Below are 16,393 nucleotides of genomic sequence, written 5' to 3'. Positions count from 1 at the left end.
TTGACGTGAACAGGTTTGAGCACCACTGATATATACAGTAGCAACATACATTTTTGAGGGGAGCTAGCCCCTCCTATATACAGGTTTAATGTTTGTTTTTAGTTCAATGTTTGTTTTAAAAACGCCATTGAAAATTAAGGGATCATTTACGTCATATTGTCTCTTTTTTGCTAATGGCATTTAATGTTTGTGTTGGCACCGTTTGCTTTACATCACATCACCTAATCAACATGAGTTAGACTTTAATATATTAGCGCCCCTCACTTCACACGGGTGTGAATTTTCAATAAGCTGTTAGGATTTAGAAGACATTTGTAGAATGTGGCACAGGTTTAATGGGATAAACATATTTAAGGGTAGCTGGCTGGCCAAAAATGAATGCATTCTCTGGAACCACTTTTCGGGTATACGTTTAACAAAAACAAAAGGATCACACACGCAAGTGATAGTCAAAGTATTGATCCTTTATTTTTGCATTATTGTTATACACATGCTGCACACGGGGACAGATGGGTATCGTTTTAAAGAGAGCCACAAAATGGCCACCTACTGTGGCATCATCCTGGATACCAGGTCAATAGTGGTCAGAACAGGAAGGAGGAAGGCACGGTGTCAAGTTGAAATGGCGCGAGCATGTTATCTCCTTCGGGTTTGAGTAAATGGTCACGTCCGCCCTCGCGAGTCTCGCAAGTTTCCCTGCTTGCGGGACGAGGATTTACTATTCTGTCCATATCGGGTTGCAACTCGAACAGGGCTGAGTTGGCTAAGCGACACGTTTTGACAAGTTTTGCACGGCAACTGCTTTGCTCGGTGGTGTCTCTCATGGCTCAAGTTCGCTTGAGACTCTGCGGTCAAAAACTGTACCTCTACTACAAGGAGGAGGGGGCGTTGAGCATTTACTCAAACGCGAAGGAGATTCCATGCTCACTGAAATGGCACATATAAGGGGAAACACAAAGTAACAGTGAAAGCAGTAGAAATCCACATGCAAAAAGCTAGCCCAACTGATTATAATGCAATGTAACGTGTTCTTCCCATCTAAACATAGAACAATATACACTTTAACCTAAATTCTTTTGAGATTAGCATCATTAACAATACGTGGGCTTAAAATGGTAACATTGAAATTTAATATTGCTCATTAACAAGATATTTTACAGTAGCGAATGTTGTAAAACAAAAACAATAAAGTGGGGGTGAAAGAAAAGACAATCTGCGTCAAAACAAAACCAGTGTCTACAGGCTGAAAAATGCTGTATATTCTAGCTTCAATGAGAACACAAATGCCCAAAGCAACAAGCGGTCATACAGTAGCAGTTCAAAAGGCACATAGATCTATATATGCACGGTGCTTCATCTATAGGGACAGGGAAGGAGGCACACAGACTGCGAAAAGGTTTGATCCTATACTCTGCAAACACATTACAGAAGCAGATGCTGGCATTGCAACATAAAAAGACAGCAAACAGGGACCTGCCGCCACGTTTATGCCAAGCACACTTCTTTTGTCATATTGTTGTCACCGTCGGTCGGAACAGAAACCTTGCATCTCCATAGAATACTTTTTTCTCATTGGACATCCTTTAACCACTTCAACCCCATATGGTTGAGCTGAGTCCCTCAGGGCTCAATACTAGTGGATTTTCTCTTCTGTTTTCTGTTACTGTGGGGAAGCTTTCACTGAAAATAGTGTCTAAGTGGCTAAGCTCTATTTAACACTACGCTGTTACAACAGTGTCGTGCAAAGTAGTGAAAATAGCAGATATACAAGCTCATGTGTGGTATCAAGACAAGCTTGTAGATCTATAACTACAAAATGTTCAATATTCAGGAAATGAAGAAAACCTTATCAAAGTTGGTACTGTGAGTTTATATATTGCCAATTACTTTCATGAGAGGGGGAGAGGTGGTGGATGGTCCAATGGACTTTTTTTGTTCAAAGCGCTTTTTAATACTTTTCGTTGTTTCAATATTATTTTTAACAAACACACAGACGTAAAGGGTGTTCAATAGCATTCATTTATGAAAAAAAAAAAAAAAAACCTAAAAAATGGAGTTAGGTGGTTTCCTCTCGACAACGATGCTATGCTTGTTGCAGGCTCAGGCTATCGTTAGTTCAGCTGCTGGAATGGTAAACTGTAGCGTTAATGTATGACCAAAATCTCAAGACGTCTGTGCATATACTGTAGCTGAACCTAATTACATTACTTTAATACCAGTTATTTTAACTCTATGTTAATATGCCAAGTGTACAATTTAGCAACTACAGAGAAATCTTGTATACAGTTAGGATACACAGATATAACGTAAAAAAAACAAAAAGGCTGACATGTTGAGGTTTAAGACTGTAGCCATATTAAACTAACATATCATACATTGCTATAGTATAGGGAATGGATTATTATAATAGATTTCATGAGTATGAAATATGTTCCAAACGGACTCAAAAAATAATTAGCATATTCTAAAAGTCCTGCTCATTTTCCTAATCAAGAAAACTATAAAACAGTATTAGGGTTTTCCCCTCATAAGTGAACACACCATTTCAACACAATACTAATTCAATTAAATGTATAGTGTCGAGCAATAGAGTTGATCTAAAATAAGTGTGCTTAAGCACCACCGTGTTTAGGTAGTGGCATATTTCTGGATTCTTACCACATAAATAGATCACAAGTCCAGCCAAGACACACAACTGAACAGTCAAGCAGGAATTACAATTTCTTTTTTTCCCCGTCCATACGTTAGTCTCAAATCTGTGACATGTCCAGCCACACGTACCCGGAGATCACATTTCTTAATGTGTCAAGAGATGTCGATGGAAAAAGAAAATAATAATAATAATAATAATAATACATCATGGGTTCCCAATGGCAGATTTCCAAATATAAATCTGCATTGTGCTTACTTAAATGAAGAAAATAAGCTCTGCAGCACGGCTACAGCAACGGCTTATTATATTCACACAAGATCACCTACACAAATCATATGTCGTACGACGTCTGAGCCACTTCTGAATTGTTACAATAAAAAAGGTTAAGATTTTAAATGAAATGTATTTAGTAGAATAAAACATTTAAACTCTTACATCGTTAACCACCTTATTTTTCCTGCACAAATCGAATAATCCTACGAGGAAACTGGAAATCTGTCAAGGGAAACCACTGCCTGCCAACTCATGTCTGGGTTTAGGACTGCAGAGTCAAGTGCTCCATGGCGCCGAATGCACAAAAGCATGTGACCGGCTTTGGTTTTAGAGGAAACCAAATGGGCCACGGGGAGTCTGTATTGACTCATCTGTAGAACATTGGTTCTCAAAGTGGGGTCCAGGGACCTCTAGAGGGAGTTCCAGAGGGTCCCTTGCTAAATTAGAGATAGTTAGGAACCAAATGGACCCTTATGGGTCTGTAACTCAGAGAGTTGGACGCTAACAGGTCCATTTGGTTCCATTTGTACACTCTCAGAGTTAAATTAAGAGTGATTGTACAATATAAAGTGGGGTCCCAGAGTTGAAAATGCCATTAAATCAGGGTCCGTAGCCTAATGCATGTGAAACTGGGGGTCCATGAAATTAATGTTTCAGAATCACTGCTAAGAGCCCTAAAGATCCTCTCTTATCGGGGGCCCCTGGCATATCTTTTCAAATGGGGGTCCGCGCACTCCGCGGCCTAATAAATGTCGACTTGGGGGTCCTTGACATGGAGAAGTTTGAGAGCCACTGCTGTAGAGAACGAGAGGAAAGGAGTCAAGGGTTGAGGTGCTCATCCTCCATATGCAGGCTACTGGTGGGACACAGCAGAGGCTGGCTGGAGCAGTTTGTGCTTTGACTCTTCAGGCTTTCTGTCGACTCGGACGACCCTGTGGGGAGAAAAAAGGGCATTTATTTGCCACCGTCGGACAGAAAACCTCTTCTCTCCACACATTGACTATGTGTTTATTCATAAATTAATGAATAATTCCATTATGCATGCGTATTTTGAGTATTTCTTTTACCAACAATGTCACCTGTGACCCTGTGATGACCCAGAAGAGCCTATATCTTCCGGAGATATATTATATTATTATATTACAATATTTTGGACCAAACAAATAATTACAAAGAAGAAAAACAACAAAAGAAGTGTTGTAACCTGCCGTTTTTTTCTACTTTCTAATTCTTTGTTTGGCCCAAAACATTGTGTTTATTGTCATGATTTGTCACGACAAGAGTTGGCTTTGTCTGCGGCGTAAACGTCTTTAAATAAATACTTTCTGAAAAGTCTATGAGGAAAATGAACGGGGATTTATTTTCCGGGTCTCTCGAGGGGGCGGGACTGTGACGCTCTATACCCTCCCCGGACAAAAGGTACGTTACTGTTAGCAGTACTATCCGCAATAAGCTGACGTTCAAATTATATCGAATTTGTATCACGGAATAACCTCTTGTTGGTAAAGGCTTGCGTTCGCGCCGCCTCCCTGCTCAGCATATGGGATTTGTTTGACTGTGAAAGTAAAGCGACTATATTATTTGACGAAGGTTGCCTTATCCACAAAAGGAAGAGAGAAAATAAATTGCCAACGTGCTTAAGTTGTAGATCTGCTATTTTTTCACACGGGTTCTGTAATGTTTCACCTACAATGACATGCCCAGAGCAGGTATGCCAGGGTGAATTAGAGGAGGATTGTATTTCCTGGTAGGATCAGAACAGAGTCCAGTGAAAGCAGTGGAGCACATTGGGAGAGGCAGGACAGACACGAAACCTACTAGGGCTGCAACTATCGATCGGTAAGGATTATTCTATCGATTGCTTTTTCTGATTAATCGATTAATAAAATAAAATAAAAACAGCAGTATATTGATAATGGAAAACTGTTACTTTTCAGGATTCTAATAAAGCTTACAGATCTGCTGCGTTGGTGACGCTGTAGTATGTAGCGTTCATTTTACGGAAAAACAAAAAGCTAGAATATGTACTGTAGATAGGACCGATATACGATATCTATGAATCGATTAACCACTTGTCTTATACTCGGTCGTGCAATAATAGTTCACAAGCTTACAACGCGTTGCATCACGACATGTTGTGAGCTTGTAGACCAGCCATTTCAACTATGTTTTATGCTTTTCTACTATAATGACATGGCCAGAATAGGAATCGATTACTAATGGACAACTGTATCAAATTAAATGATTGATGTATTTATTTTTTTACAATTGATTAAATACATTAGTTGAATGAACCGTTGCACCCTAAAGCCTAACGGTACATACCACGGTTATTCCTCCATACCAATAGAGCAGGCATCAGGACCTAGAGCTGCCCAGAGACAGGCCAGGCGTGCGGAGGACAGGAGAGGACAGGACAGAGGAGGAGTGTCCCAGAGACAGGCCAGGCGTGCGGAGGACAGGAGAGCAGTGTCCCAGAGACAGGCCAGGCGTGCAGAGGACAGCAGAGGACAGAGGAACAGTGTCCCAGAGACAGGCCAGGCGTGCAGAGGACAGGACAGAGGAGGAGTGTCCCAGAGACAGGCCAGGCGTGCGGAGGACAGGAGAGCAGTGTCCCAGAGACAGGCCAGGCGAGGACAGAGGGTGCAGTGTCCCAGAGACAGGCCAGGCGTGCGGAGGACAGGACAGGACAGGACAGGACAGAGGAGGATTGTCCCAGAGACAGGCCAGGCGTGCGGAGGACAGGAGAGGACAGGACAGGACAGAGGAGGATTGTCCCAGAGACAGGCCAGGCGTGCGGAGGATAGGACAGGACAGGACAGAGGAGGAGTGTCCCAGAGACAGGCCAGGCGTGCGGAGGACAGGAGAGGACAGGACAGGACAGAGGAGGAGTGTCCCAGAGACAGGCCAGGCGTGCGGAGGACAGGAGAGGACAGAGGGTGCAGTGTCCCAGAGACAGGCCAGGCGTGCGGAGGACAGGAGAGGACAGGACAGAGGAGGAGCAGTGTTAGGGAGAAGAGAGGAGAGACAAGACAAGAGCACACCAGTTAAGACGATGCAAAGCACAGAGAGAACCAGCAAGGAGCCATGACGAACGGTAGAACAGAAGAGGTATGCTGGGAATTCAAAAGGTCGAGAGATGTGTTCCACACTTTTCATCACAACGACTTGGCGTTTTCGTGCTAGAGTTTCTCCAGTAAATGCTGCCTGCATCTTGTGGATAATTACCTGTATATATACTACCGTATACTTTAGAACAAAAAGTAAAGCTTAAGAAAAACAAAATGCTGTGGCTTTATAGGCCTTTAAATCTCCAGTGTTCCATCTGTACACTCAGAGTTCAATTAACATTATTTTCTGGATTTTGTTCTGCGGCAGAAATAACTGATCTACAAGCTCACAACGCATCGCAATGCAACGCTTTTTTCTTTGAGGTCCTCTTTATTCTTGCTTCAGTACCAGCACAGGGGTACAGCATAGATGAAAGCTAAATCAAATCTCACGACTGTTCACGAAATGTTTGTATGACCAAGTCCTAATGTGCGAATTGTGAAAGCACACACTAGCACCGTCTGTGTAGTGATTCTAGCTTATTGTACTTATTGCATTTATGTATATGAACTATGAACCAAGAGTTTAAGTACAATTTTGTATGTTTTTGTGTTTTTAGTTTCACCCTTTTGAAGCCATAAAACCTGTTGACTACAAACAACGCCTCCAGTGTCGTGGATGAAGAAAGGTGTTTATCTGACTGTTGAATCATACTATCCAGTGTATAGTGAGAACAGTACAGTAACATTATGATGTTTTAGTAATATTGCTCCTGCTGTTCTACATACAGTAATGCCAACCGAATGCAGACGAAATCAAAGACCGCTTTTATATGAAATATCCGAGACTATTAAGATCTTATGGAAGACGCTTCTGAACATATTGTGATTGAGCTCTACAAGCACATCGAGAGCATTGTGAGCAATCTAGATCAGCTATTTTCGCTTCCAAATGACTGAAATCAGTCATGGCGACTTTAATCCACGAGTCTTTATTACCAGCACAGGGGTGCTGCTCATCTCTCTCACCTGGCAAAGACAGATCTCCCGCTGGGTCGCTCTGTGTTTTGGTCAGGCTGCTGTGCTCACTGCTACAGTCCTGGAGGATCTCCCCTCCTGAATGGAGCCTGTCCTCTGCAACGCCCAGGACAAGACGGTGAAAGGAAAGAGAGAGTGTCGTTCAATTGGAAACGGGGACTAACATTCGAATCGAAATGTCGGTTCAACTTTCAGCATTAATACTTACACCCAACACATGGATGTGCAGACTACAATGAATGAACACCAACTGACTTTTAGGTTCAGCAAAAATAATTGTGATTATTCTATCGATCCTAATGATGATGAAGAGAGAACTCACCATCATCTGGAGACAGGGATTCTGCTACATCCTCAGCTGCAGTGGCCTAGACAGAGAGAGAGAGAGAGAGAGAGAGAGGAGAGGGAGAGAGAGAGAGAGGGGGGAGATGGGGGGGGGGGGGAGCGAGCGAGCGAGAGAGAAAGAGAGAGAGGGTGTAATTTTTGGCCTGCAGAGTACACCTTCAATATATCACTGATGACATTTTTTTTAGAGGCGCTAGCCCCCCCTATTAGAGCCCTGCACGGGCCTAAAATATGGGCCCGGGCCCGGCCCGTGGAGTTAAGGGCCCGCCCGGCCCTAACCCCGTTGGTCAAGTCCAGAAAAGGCGGCCCGAAAGCCCGCTCGCGCGGTTTAGACCAGGTGAAATTCATTGCGCAAAATATTATAATGAATCTCGGGCTCGGCCCGCCCGGCCCGTGGCCCGTTGGGCAGTGACAAAGTCGGCCCGGGCCGTTTTTATTATTTTTTATTATTATTATAATTTCCACACAACTCTAATGTATATTAATGACATAGCTCAACGTTGCAAATGAGTGGTAGAGGTTAATGGGCGTTCAGATGAAAGGTCAGACGGCGTAGTTGGCAGGTTTACCTCCGTGGGGGCGGGGCTGCTGGACAGCAGTGTGTGTGGCTGGACATCAGACATCTCAGACAGCTTCTCCTCATCCTCTTCTTGGATGGGAGAGGATGGAGACCTCAGGGTGCTTGGGGAGAGAACAAAAACAATACGTAGAAAAGCAATTTATTAGAACACATCGGCCAAACACCCACACGGTCGCTCGAACGGAGCGATTCGCTTCGCTGCAGGTTTTGACCTGCAGGGAAGAGAACCGACTGCAATGCCAACAAGACAGATTGCCATGGATGGAGCTGAATGTGTGAATCTGTGGTGCTGTGTCGGATGCTGAAGATGGTGATAAATTGAAAAAGGCCCTTAGGACTGAATTTAACGAGAATCATCTGACCGGCCCAATAAAGATAAAGAGCTTTAAAGAGGAAATGCAAACCGTTACTAAGGACATTCTCACTCAACTAGGGCTTACATGCTCGCTTGAAACTCTTAGCTACAGTATTGAAAGTTAACAGTGCATGAAGCTACACCATGCAATATAAAAAGATAACACCCGTGTGAACTGAGTGGTGCAATTAACGTCACATAGGTAGTCACATAGGTGAACCAACACATAGGTAGTCACATAGGTGAACACGGACATTGCTGTTCCTTGGAGTGGTTGCACCACTCAAAAATACTTTTACATTTTAAATCATGCAAACACATCCCTGTCCTTGTACCACAAAGCGGCTGGGCACAACCAGAGTCACAACCTCTTGCTGCCAGCTGGGCCATCAACATACCGGTAATGTGAAAACTCTTTAAACGGTAGACAAAACAGTGGAGAGCATTGCATTGTTGAGACGACATTATCGTTTAATTACCTGTCGGGTGACTTGCTGACTTTGCCTTTCTGCAGGCCTCCGTCGCTTAAATGCTCCGGCGAGCCCAGCTGTCTGCTTTCTCCTCCCAGGCCTCCGGAGAAGTTGATCTCATCATAGAGAGGTGCAGACGGAACGGCAGGGGACACCGACCGCAGGCCGTTTAGTGCCTCCAAAAGGGAGATGGGTTCAAAGCCAGGAGGAACTGAATCCGAGCTCTGCAGAAAGATACACAAAGGCTATTGCTGGCATTCTGAACCCGATAAAAGACAAACTAAACAAAAGGGATGCATATTCAAAAGCTCCCTTTGAATAAGGTCCATATTGCATACTTCACATATAAATGAGGACTTTTAAGGCCTGATTTATACTTGGTTGCACATCGAAAATATCAGATCTACAAGCTCGTAGATCTTGTAGAGCTATTTTCCAAGTATAGAGGGTATGCGTGTGACATCATCATACCCAGTGGTTCCTTTAGTCAACTCCTGAGCGCCGGCATCTTGTTTAAGAGAGCGGCTGCCCCTGAGCGATTCAAGTTAAAATCAGCTCAGCTATTCAGAGAGGTACAGCGCTCGTCAATGTCACGTTTCGCAAACTGAACAATCGGAGTAGAGGAGGCAAGAGAAAGTTCGTTTCCAACATTCTTTTGTTGGTGTTTTGCTTTCCTGTAGCTCCAGTTGCCACTCGCTCCGTTCAGACTCTCATTGGCTTAGGAGGCAGCCAATCATGACTAGGTCGCTAGTAAGGTCGCTAGGAGGCAGCCAATCATGACTAGGTCGTGTTTAGAGTCGTCTTTACGGTCGTCAGTACTGGTGCCTGCAAATATAGCCAGGCTAAGGCCAGGCTGCTTCAAACGTACCGAGTGCTCATCGTGGTCCATGGTCTGTGCCAGGACGGGGCTGAAGGACACCGGGGACAGTGCTCCAGGCTTCTTCCTCACCGCTCGGATCTGCAGCAAAGCTCGGAACGCTGGAGAGAGGACGACCAAGGACGACACGTTATGCACAACAGGACTGCACATTTCACTATGTTTTTGTTACTTTTTCTTTCAGAGAACATCACTCCAAAATGTAATCCATAATGAATTCTATTGAAAACCAGTGGTGGAAGAAATACTCAGATTAGTACAATGTAAAGATTCTTCGTAAAAGTAAAAGGCCTGTAAAGTTGTAGGCATTTGCATCATAATATGCTTGCATTACCAAAGCAAAAGTACACAAATTTGTCAATATATATTATAATATCATATTATAATATTTAATAATGTTCATGTTTTCACTAATCATCATTATAACAGATCCATGATGCAATAATCTAAGATTTGTGGAAAGCACGTCAGTAGTGCAGCAGTACTCGACCGCTGTTGAAAACACGTGGTCTTACGCAGTCTGCAGATGGGACAGTTGTTGGCCTGGTAACGCAGCGTGTCTGCGCAGGAGTTGCAGAGACACAGGTGTCTGCAGGGCAGGATGAGTGTGTCTCGCAAGTCAGAGAGACACACGACACACTCGTTGCTGTTGTCACTGTTCTCGTCGTCTGTTTGCTGAAACGACACGTTCAATCAATCAATGTTAGTGACGCACGCACACGCTGCCAGAATGGGACATTAACCCATTAAGAGCTATTTTACAGATATACATTCTAACAGTTATTTTGTTTTTGTTTTCTGATAAACATATGTTTTTATATCAGTGGTGCTCAAACCTTTTCATGTCAAGGACCGCCAAACTGGTATGTATTTGGCGGCCAATCCCCCCAACCCCATCTCAAAATATTTTGTTCGAGGGACCCCCAAAAGATTAACAAAAATGTTAGAAAAAGGCAGATTTACAAGCTCATACGGAGGCATTAAGGGACGCGCAATGAGCTTGTATATCTGCTATTTTTGAATACCCAACCCAAGCTAAAATGTAAAATGACACAGATGCTTTTCCTGTTTTAAAAATAACTCAGCATTATCATTCATACATAAGATAATATTTCCACTGAAAACCTTGGTTTCTTGGTTGTTTTTGTTCTCAATCCCATAGATCTCCTGCAGCAGGTAGCTCACTCGATCCACCTGTTTGAATAGAAAACATGAATAAGTCAGTGTGGAAATACTTTTAGCCCATTGCGATAGAGAAGAAAGTCACATCATTTGCAAAATGGTGAAAATACCGTTGTACAAGATATTGGAATAAGAATGATAATAAACATACAATCTGCTTCTGCTTCAGAGGCTTCACGGAAAAGCTGCCATCAACATGCTGGGAGTAAAAACAAAGATTTGTTCATATCGTAGAAAACTTGAACTTATACTTTCTACTTTAATGAGGTGTAATTATTTCAGACTAAGAGCTGTACTTACTCTTTCAAAGGCTGCCAACAGAACATGGGCATGTCCTAGGCAATCTGGAAAGGACACAGTATAATGGTTTGTTTTTATACGAAGCACCCTACAACAACACCATGCATGCATGCATAAATTTTCATGTGCCCTCAGTCAATATATATATATACTGTATATATATATATATTTCCAAAAAACACAGCCAGAGGATATATATCTCATCACATTGTTTATCAGGTATGTCAACATACCGTCTCCTTCATCAACCACAGCTTGGATTACCATGGGGAAAACGCCTCGGTCTAGATCAAAGTTCAGCTATAAAAAGGAAAAAAGAAGACGCTGCTGTTTTAACATTGACCTGGTTAGTCATAAATAGAAAGAAATCTCCAGAATGAATAATGTTCATGTTGGCATATGGCCAACGTTGGGCTAAATGTGGGTGCAGGAAGGATAACACCACAGATAATGACATGACTGCGAACGAAGATACTTACGTCCTCCTCCTTCCACTCTGTGAAGTCGATTTTGAACGAGGGCATGGAGAACTGTTGGCTCACGCCTCGTTTATAGTGTACAGTTTCAGAGACCAGTCCTGGAACCTTGGGGTTGTACCTATGCAGAACACATCATGGTCAAATAACACTAATGGTCACGGCCAACAAAGTTACACTTACGCTATAAATGCGTGTTTCTATCCCATCACCAAAGTGGCAACAAGGAAAAGGGCTGGAGAGGGACCGGATAGTGGATATGACATTCTACACTAGGAGGTGACTAATGTATCAATATGTATCATCTGCACTTGGACCATTCATTAGTGTAAAAAAGCTTGAAAAGAAAATGGACACAGACTGGTCTCATTATATGAAGTAATTTATAATGAGGCTCTTTTCACGGCTCACACTTTATGATCCGAGGTCTGAGCATTAGACCGGGACGACATTTAGCACAACACAGAGATATGTTAAATAGATTCCCTGTGCCTAATACAATTACAGCTGAACCCATATACGAGAACTACGCTGTCTGGATTACTAACTCCTGTTTTTACTGGTGATATAGAGAGGTACATATCCATACATTGACTGGTGATATACCTTACATTTCTTATATTAGAATGTACATATCTTAGCTCAGTCAGACCCAATGTGAAATTTGCGAAATTTGTAATTAAATCTAACGACATTATTTATTTATTTTATCATCCATCTTGGTTTGGCTCGCTCTTTCTACTCTCAGCTGTACATATTCTGTGTTTCACTCTCACTGCTGTCGCCGACTATGACATTTGAATTTGCCCACAGGGATCAATAAAGGTTTTCATCTTATCGTGCATCTTCTCGTCAGCCTTATCAAGAGTATCCATGGTGACTGCTGGTTGCTAAGGACCCGCCACATCCAATCTAGACTCTGCACTGTAGATCTCAGTACTCACAAAACAGTGTGATATCTTTGGCTCAGAGCTCAGACTCCCTTGAAATCAACCCTTTTGGTCCATGACATCTAGATACGAGATAGATTTTAATAAAAGACCTATACACTGGATTCAAATGTGGCGTGTGATTAACCACTTAAGCACAAAAAGAATAATCTAAATTATTTCAAAATATATTATATTATTACTATATTCTGATTGCTATAGTGTTTTTTTTCAGTAACAGGAAACCCCCTTCACTGAACGAGACCTGTATTCTACAACTAAAGCAATTCAACAACTAGATCTAAAATAATGTCAACGTAATTTTTCAAATACATCTAATTAACCCATCCTGGGCAGGAACCACTTTTGGTGTTTTATTATGTTATATGTTATACTGTTTTATTATGATCTACAAGCTCATAGCACGGCAAGCTTGTAGATCTACGATTTTTGAAAAATCGTGAAAATGTGGCGCAAACCATTGAATATATTTTCTTTCAAAGCGAACGTTTTTAAATCAAATCTTTGCTTCTGGAAGGTCCCTGGAACAACATATTTTCAGATGGGGGTCGGCAGCCAATTACATAATTAGTTGGGGGTCCTTGACATGTAAATGTTTGAGTACCAATGACATAGAAACATCGTTTTTCAGAAAACTGTCAGGACATTTGTAGAATCGTCCTCAGGTCTAAAAGGGTTAACTATAAGCATGCATGCAATTGAGTAATCTGAATAAGGTTGTAAAACCTTATTCAGAATCAGATTCTTACACAGCCATCCCATTGTGGAACTCCTCAAAGGCTTGGCAGCACAGGGTGATGGCTACCCGTGCATCTGCATCGAAGGTGAACTCCACGCCATATAAAACCTTTGGCTTCCCACCCTCCTCTGTTGTTGCATCAGAGTCATCTTTGTACCTAGAAACCCAAGATTTGAATCTTTTATAGAATTATTTGTGTTCTTACCAACAGCCTCTAAATTTGTAATAGCTGTGAGTGACTAGGGATGGGACGATAATCGTTCATCGTGATGAATAAACCACTCACAATAATCATGTCGTGGATAACTGGACATTTAAATTTATTGTGAAATTGTCCTCCGTCAGACACTAGGATGAATTAGATTTGATGGAGCTGCAAATTCAGTACCATTTAATTACATCTATACTTAATGAAACAGACATGTAAAGGATTCAACAAAAATAGCAAATCTACAAGCTCACAAGATGTTATGCTACAACGCACTGTCAGCTTGTAGATCGGCTATTTTTGGCAAACATTCCCCCAGCAGTTTCAAGCGATTAACAGCAGTGGCATTTTAGGTTTTAAGCGCATTTTGATTATAGCATTAATCTCGTTAATCTAAATCATTTTCGCCACAAACATCGTGACATCGCTTGCATATCGTCCCATCCCTAGCTGTGACATTCGCATCATCACCTGACATCCTACTTTACCTGACTAAGCGTAGAGAATCCTTTCTAATGTTAACCAGACTCCTAAGAGTTTTCACAGGCTCGTGGGGGGCAGGAGTCACATATGGAAACTAAGAAACCACATAGAAATCAACATTAATTATTAGTTAGGAAGTCAATGAAAATAATCTGACAAAATAGTCCATTCTAAAGCAACCAAAATGTTCACCTGCACAGGCCTATTTCCAAGAAAGTTGAGGTCCATGTTTTCTCCAAAAAGGTAACCCTCTGGATGTGGCGTGTCAAATTTCTCTCCTCCCATAAAAAAGTGACTGGCAAAATAATTTCCTGGACACAGGATGAATTGAGCAATGATGAATACATGAGACATTGAAAGATGCAATCTGGCACACTTTAAAGGACCACTTCGTCCATTTATCTTCATAATTCATTGGTCCTCTCACTAATGCTCATTTTAATATGGTGCAATTTTTGTCTACTCTGTCTGCGTCTCAGATGAGAGCTGTGGACAAATTAAATGTCTGAAAGTATATATATGAAGATAGGTTGAAAGTGGGTGAAAAGGTCGTCCTTAAGTTATGATACTGTTCATTATATTAATATTAACCATTATATAATTTCAATTATTTCAAAGCACTTTTGTATATCAACAACCCATTTCTGCATACCAAGTGCGAATGCAAAAACGATTAATGCACCAACTTCTAAAAATCATTTTAACATCAATTACAACTTACTTTAATTATACTAATTAGAAATTAAGACCCCACACACCATTTTTTAATCATAGATCAGCAAAAAAAAAGAAGTAAGTTATAATTAGTATAATGAAAGTAAGCTGGATATGTCTATTTACATGAAATGTATGTAATATCTAATATGTATGTATATGTAATTTCTAGACAATTCTAAACAATTGGTTTGAGTTTGCAGACGGCTGCAATTCCAAACCGGCCCCTGTAAACATTTCAAAGTCCGCCCCACCCCTTTTTTCCATACTGTACGTGTATATTTATTGTGTACGTCTTTAAATCATTCGACTGATGAATTGAAAATGGAGGACCCTGATGTAAACAAGTCTTATTCTGGTTTTATCCTTGTAGCAGTTTTGTATTGAACTGTACCTTCGTTTGAACCACTATGCGATGCATCAATGATTGATTTGGGGAAAGCCTACGGTGTATTTTCTTATACCGGTATTATTATTATCATAGTTTGAGAAATTATATCTATGCAAAGCATAGTGGTTATGCTTTGCATAGATATAATGGTTTTCAACCATTTTCACATCAAGGCCCATTATTTATTTGGCATTTGAGCCACGGGCCACCATTTGATGAGATTTAGACTCTCAGACCCAAAACTAAATAATTTTTGGTGTCAGTTCAATGCTGTTGGCATTATCGTACCACGACATTTTTGCAAACTGAATAAAGTATTAAATGAAACTAATCTTTATTCTTTACCATTTGGTGGCCACCACACACCTCGCCCAACCTCGTTGATCAAAAATAACAATTCTTCTACATTATCTAATTGTGTGGACTTCTTGTAAATGAAGTAATGTAGGTGTTTAACAATAAATTAGCTATTGAGAGCCAATTCATTGTTTATTAGTAAAATAGTAACCATACACTCTCAAGAGTTAAAGATCTATAAGGGTCTATTTGGTTACCAACTCTCCATCATTTAGCTGGGGAACACCTTGAACCCCCTCAAGGACCACTGGTTGAAAACCGCTGGGCTATATTATAGGACATGTATAAACAATGTAGGGCAAACAGCTCTGGGCGAGGTGTGTGGTGGCCACCAAATGGTAAAGAATAAAGATTAGTTTCATTTAATACTTTATTCAGTTTGCAAAAATGTCGTGGTACGATAATGCAAATGAGGATAGCCCAAAAATCCCTGAGGGCTTGTTTCCATTGTGGTCCTGACCTGATGTATGCATGTATTGACATCCATTCTGAGCTTATGGATGGATGTATCCTTTTTAATCAAACTAACGACTAATACAATCTGATATTACGCATGTTTACATGCACTGTCCGTCTACTCGTCTATGTTTATGATGCGTTTTGTTATGATGGCCAGCCAACCTCCACAAAGGAACGGTATTTCCCCCCCCCCCCCATCACTGACACAAATACAAATACAAAGGTATTTGTTGGCAGCTTCATGACAGCATAATTGTACATGTTGTTGTCACACCGATCGAGATGGACAACTGCATGGTCACTTTACCTGATTTGGGTGGAAATCTGTAGGCCGAGTTGGCCTGGATATCAATATCCTCAACCCCAGCGATCCTCCGACTCAGAATGGACCCCATCTTTCCTCTCTCTGGCCACAGTTAGCTTAGCTTAGTTTAGCGGCTAACGACAGTAGCAACGCTGATGAGGAATACTAATTTGTCTACAGTTGACACAA

At 41.5% G+C, this 16,393-nt stretch overlaps 1 protein-coding gene across 2 annotated transcripts in view; it reads right to left on the bottom strand.

The window, feature by feature from the left end:
• Positions 1-443: 443 nt before the first annotated feature.
• LOC310869702 (E3 ubiquitin-protein ligase MGRN1-like) overlaps positions 444-16,393 on the bottom strand; it is a 16,108-nt gene continuing 158 nt past the window's right edge. Inside the window, exons 1-17 of one of the 2 annotated variants that reach the window (XM_083780559.1) lie at positions 16,208-16,393; positions 14,172-14,290; positions 13,985-14,073; positions 13,299-13,445; positions 11,603-11,720; positions 11,357-11,423; positions 11,124-11,167; positions 10,975-11,022; positions 10,767-10,835; positions 10,157-10,316; positions 9,633-9,742; positions 8,774-8,988; positions 7,929-8,040; positions 7,337-7,382; positions 7,006-7,110; positions 5,252-5,297; positions 444-3,858 (exon numbers count right to left, since the gene is read on the bottom strand). The exon at positions 16,208-16,393 is cut by the window's right edge and continues 158 nt beyond it. In XM_083780559.1, coding sequence (XP_083636685.1) covers positions 5,257-5,297; positions 7,006-7,110; positions 7,337-7,382; positions 7,929-8,040; positions 8,774-8,988; positions 9,633-9,742; positions 10,157-10,316; positions 10,767-10,835; positions 10,975-11,022; positions 11,124-11,167; positions 11,357-11,423; positions 11,603-11,720; positions 13,299-13,445; positions 13,985-14,073; positions 14,172-14,290; positions 16,208-16,295 — 1,578 coding nt within the window. In that variant the 5' untranslated portion in view covers positions 16,296-16,393 and the 3' untranslated portion in view covers positions 444-3,858; positions 5,252-5,256. The remainder of the gene's footprint in view (positions 3,859-5,251; positions 5,298-7,005; positions 7,111-7,336; positions 7,383-7,928; positions 8,041-8,773; positions 8,989-9,632; positions 9,743-10,156; positions 10,317-10,766; positions 10,836-10,974; positions 11,023-11,123; positions 11,168-11,356; positions 11,424-11,602; positions 11,721-13,298; positions 13,446-13,984; positions 14,074-14,171; positions 14,291-16,207) is intronic. The other variant, XM_083780558.1, reaches the window with a different exon arrangement.

The sequence above is a fragment of the Protomyctophum parallelum genome (genome assembly GCF_964188405.1).
Source record: "Protomyctophum parallelum genome assembly, chromosome: 13".
In the NCBI taxonomy this organism is placed as follows: domain Eukaryota; kingdom Metazoa; phylum Chordata; class Actinopteri; order Myctophiformes; family Myctophidae; genus Protomyctophum; species Protomyctophum parallelum.
This window is presented reverse-complemented; position numbering and strand designations above follow the sequence as displayed.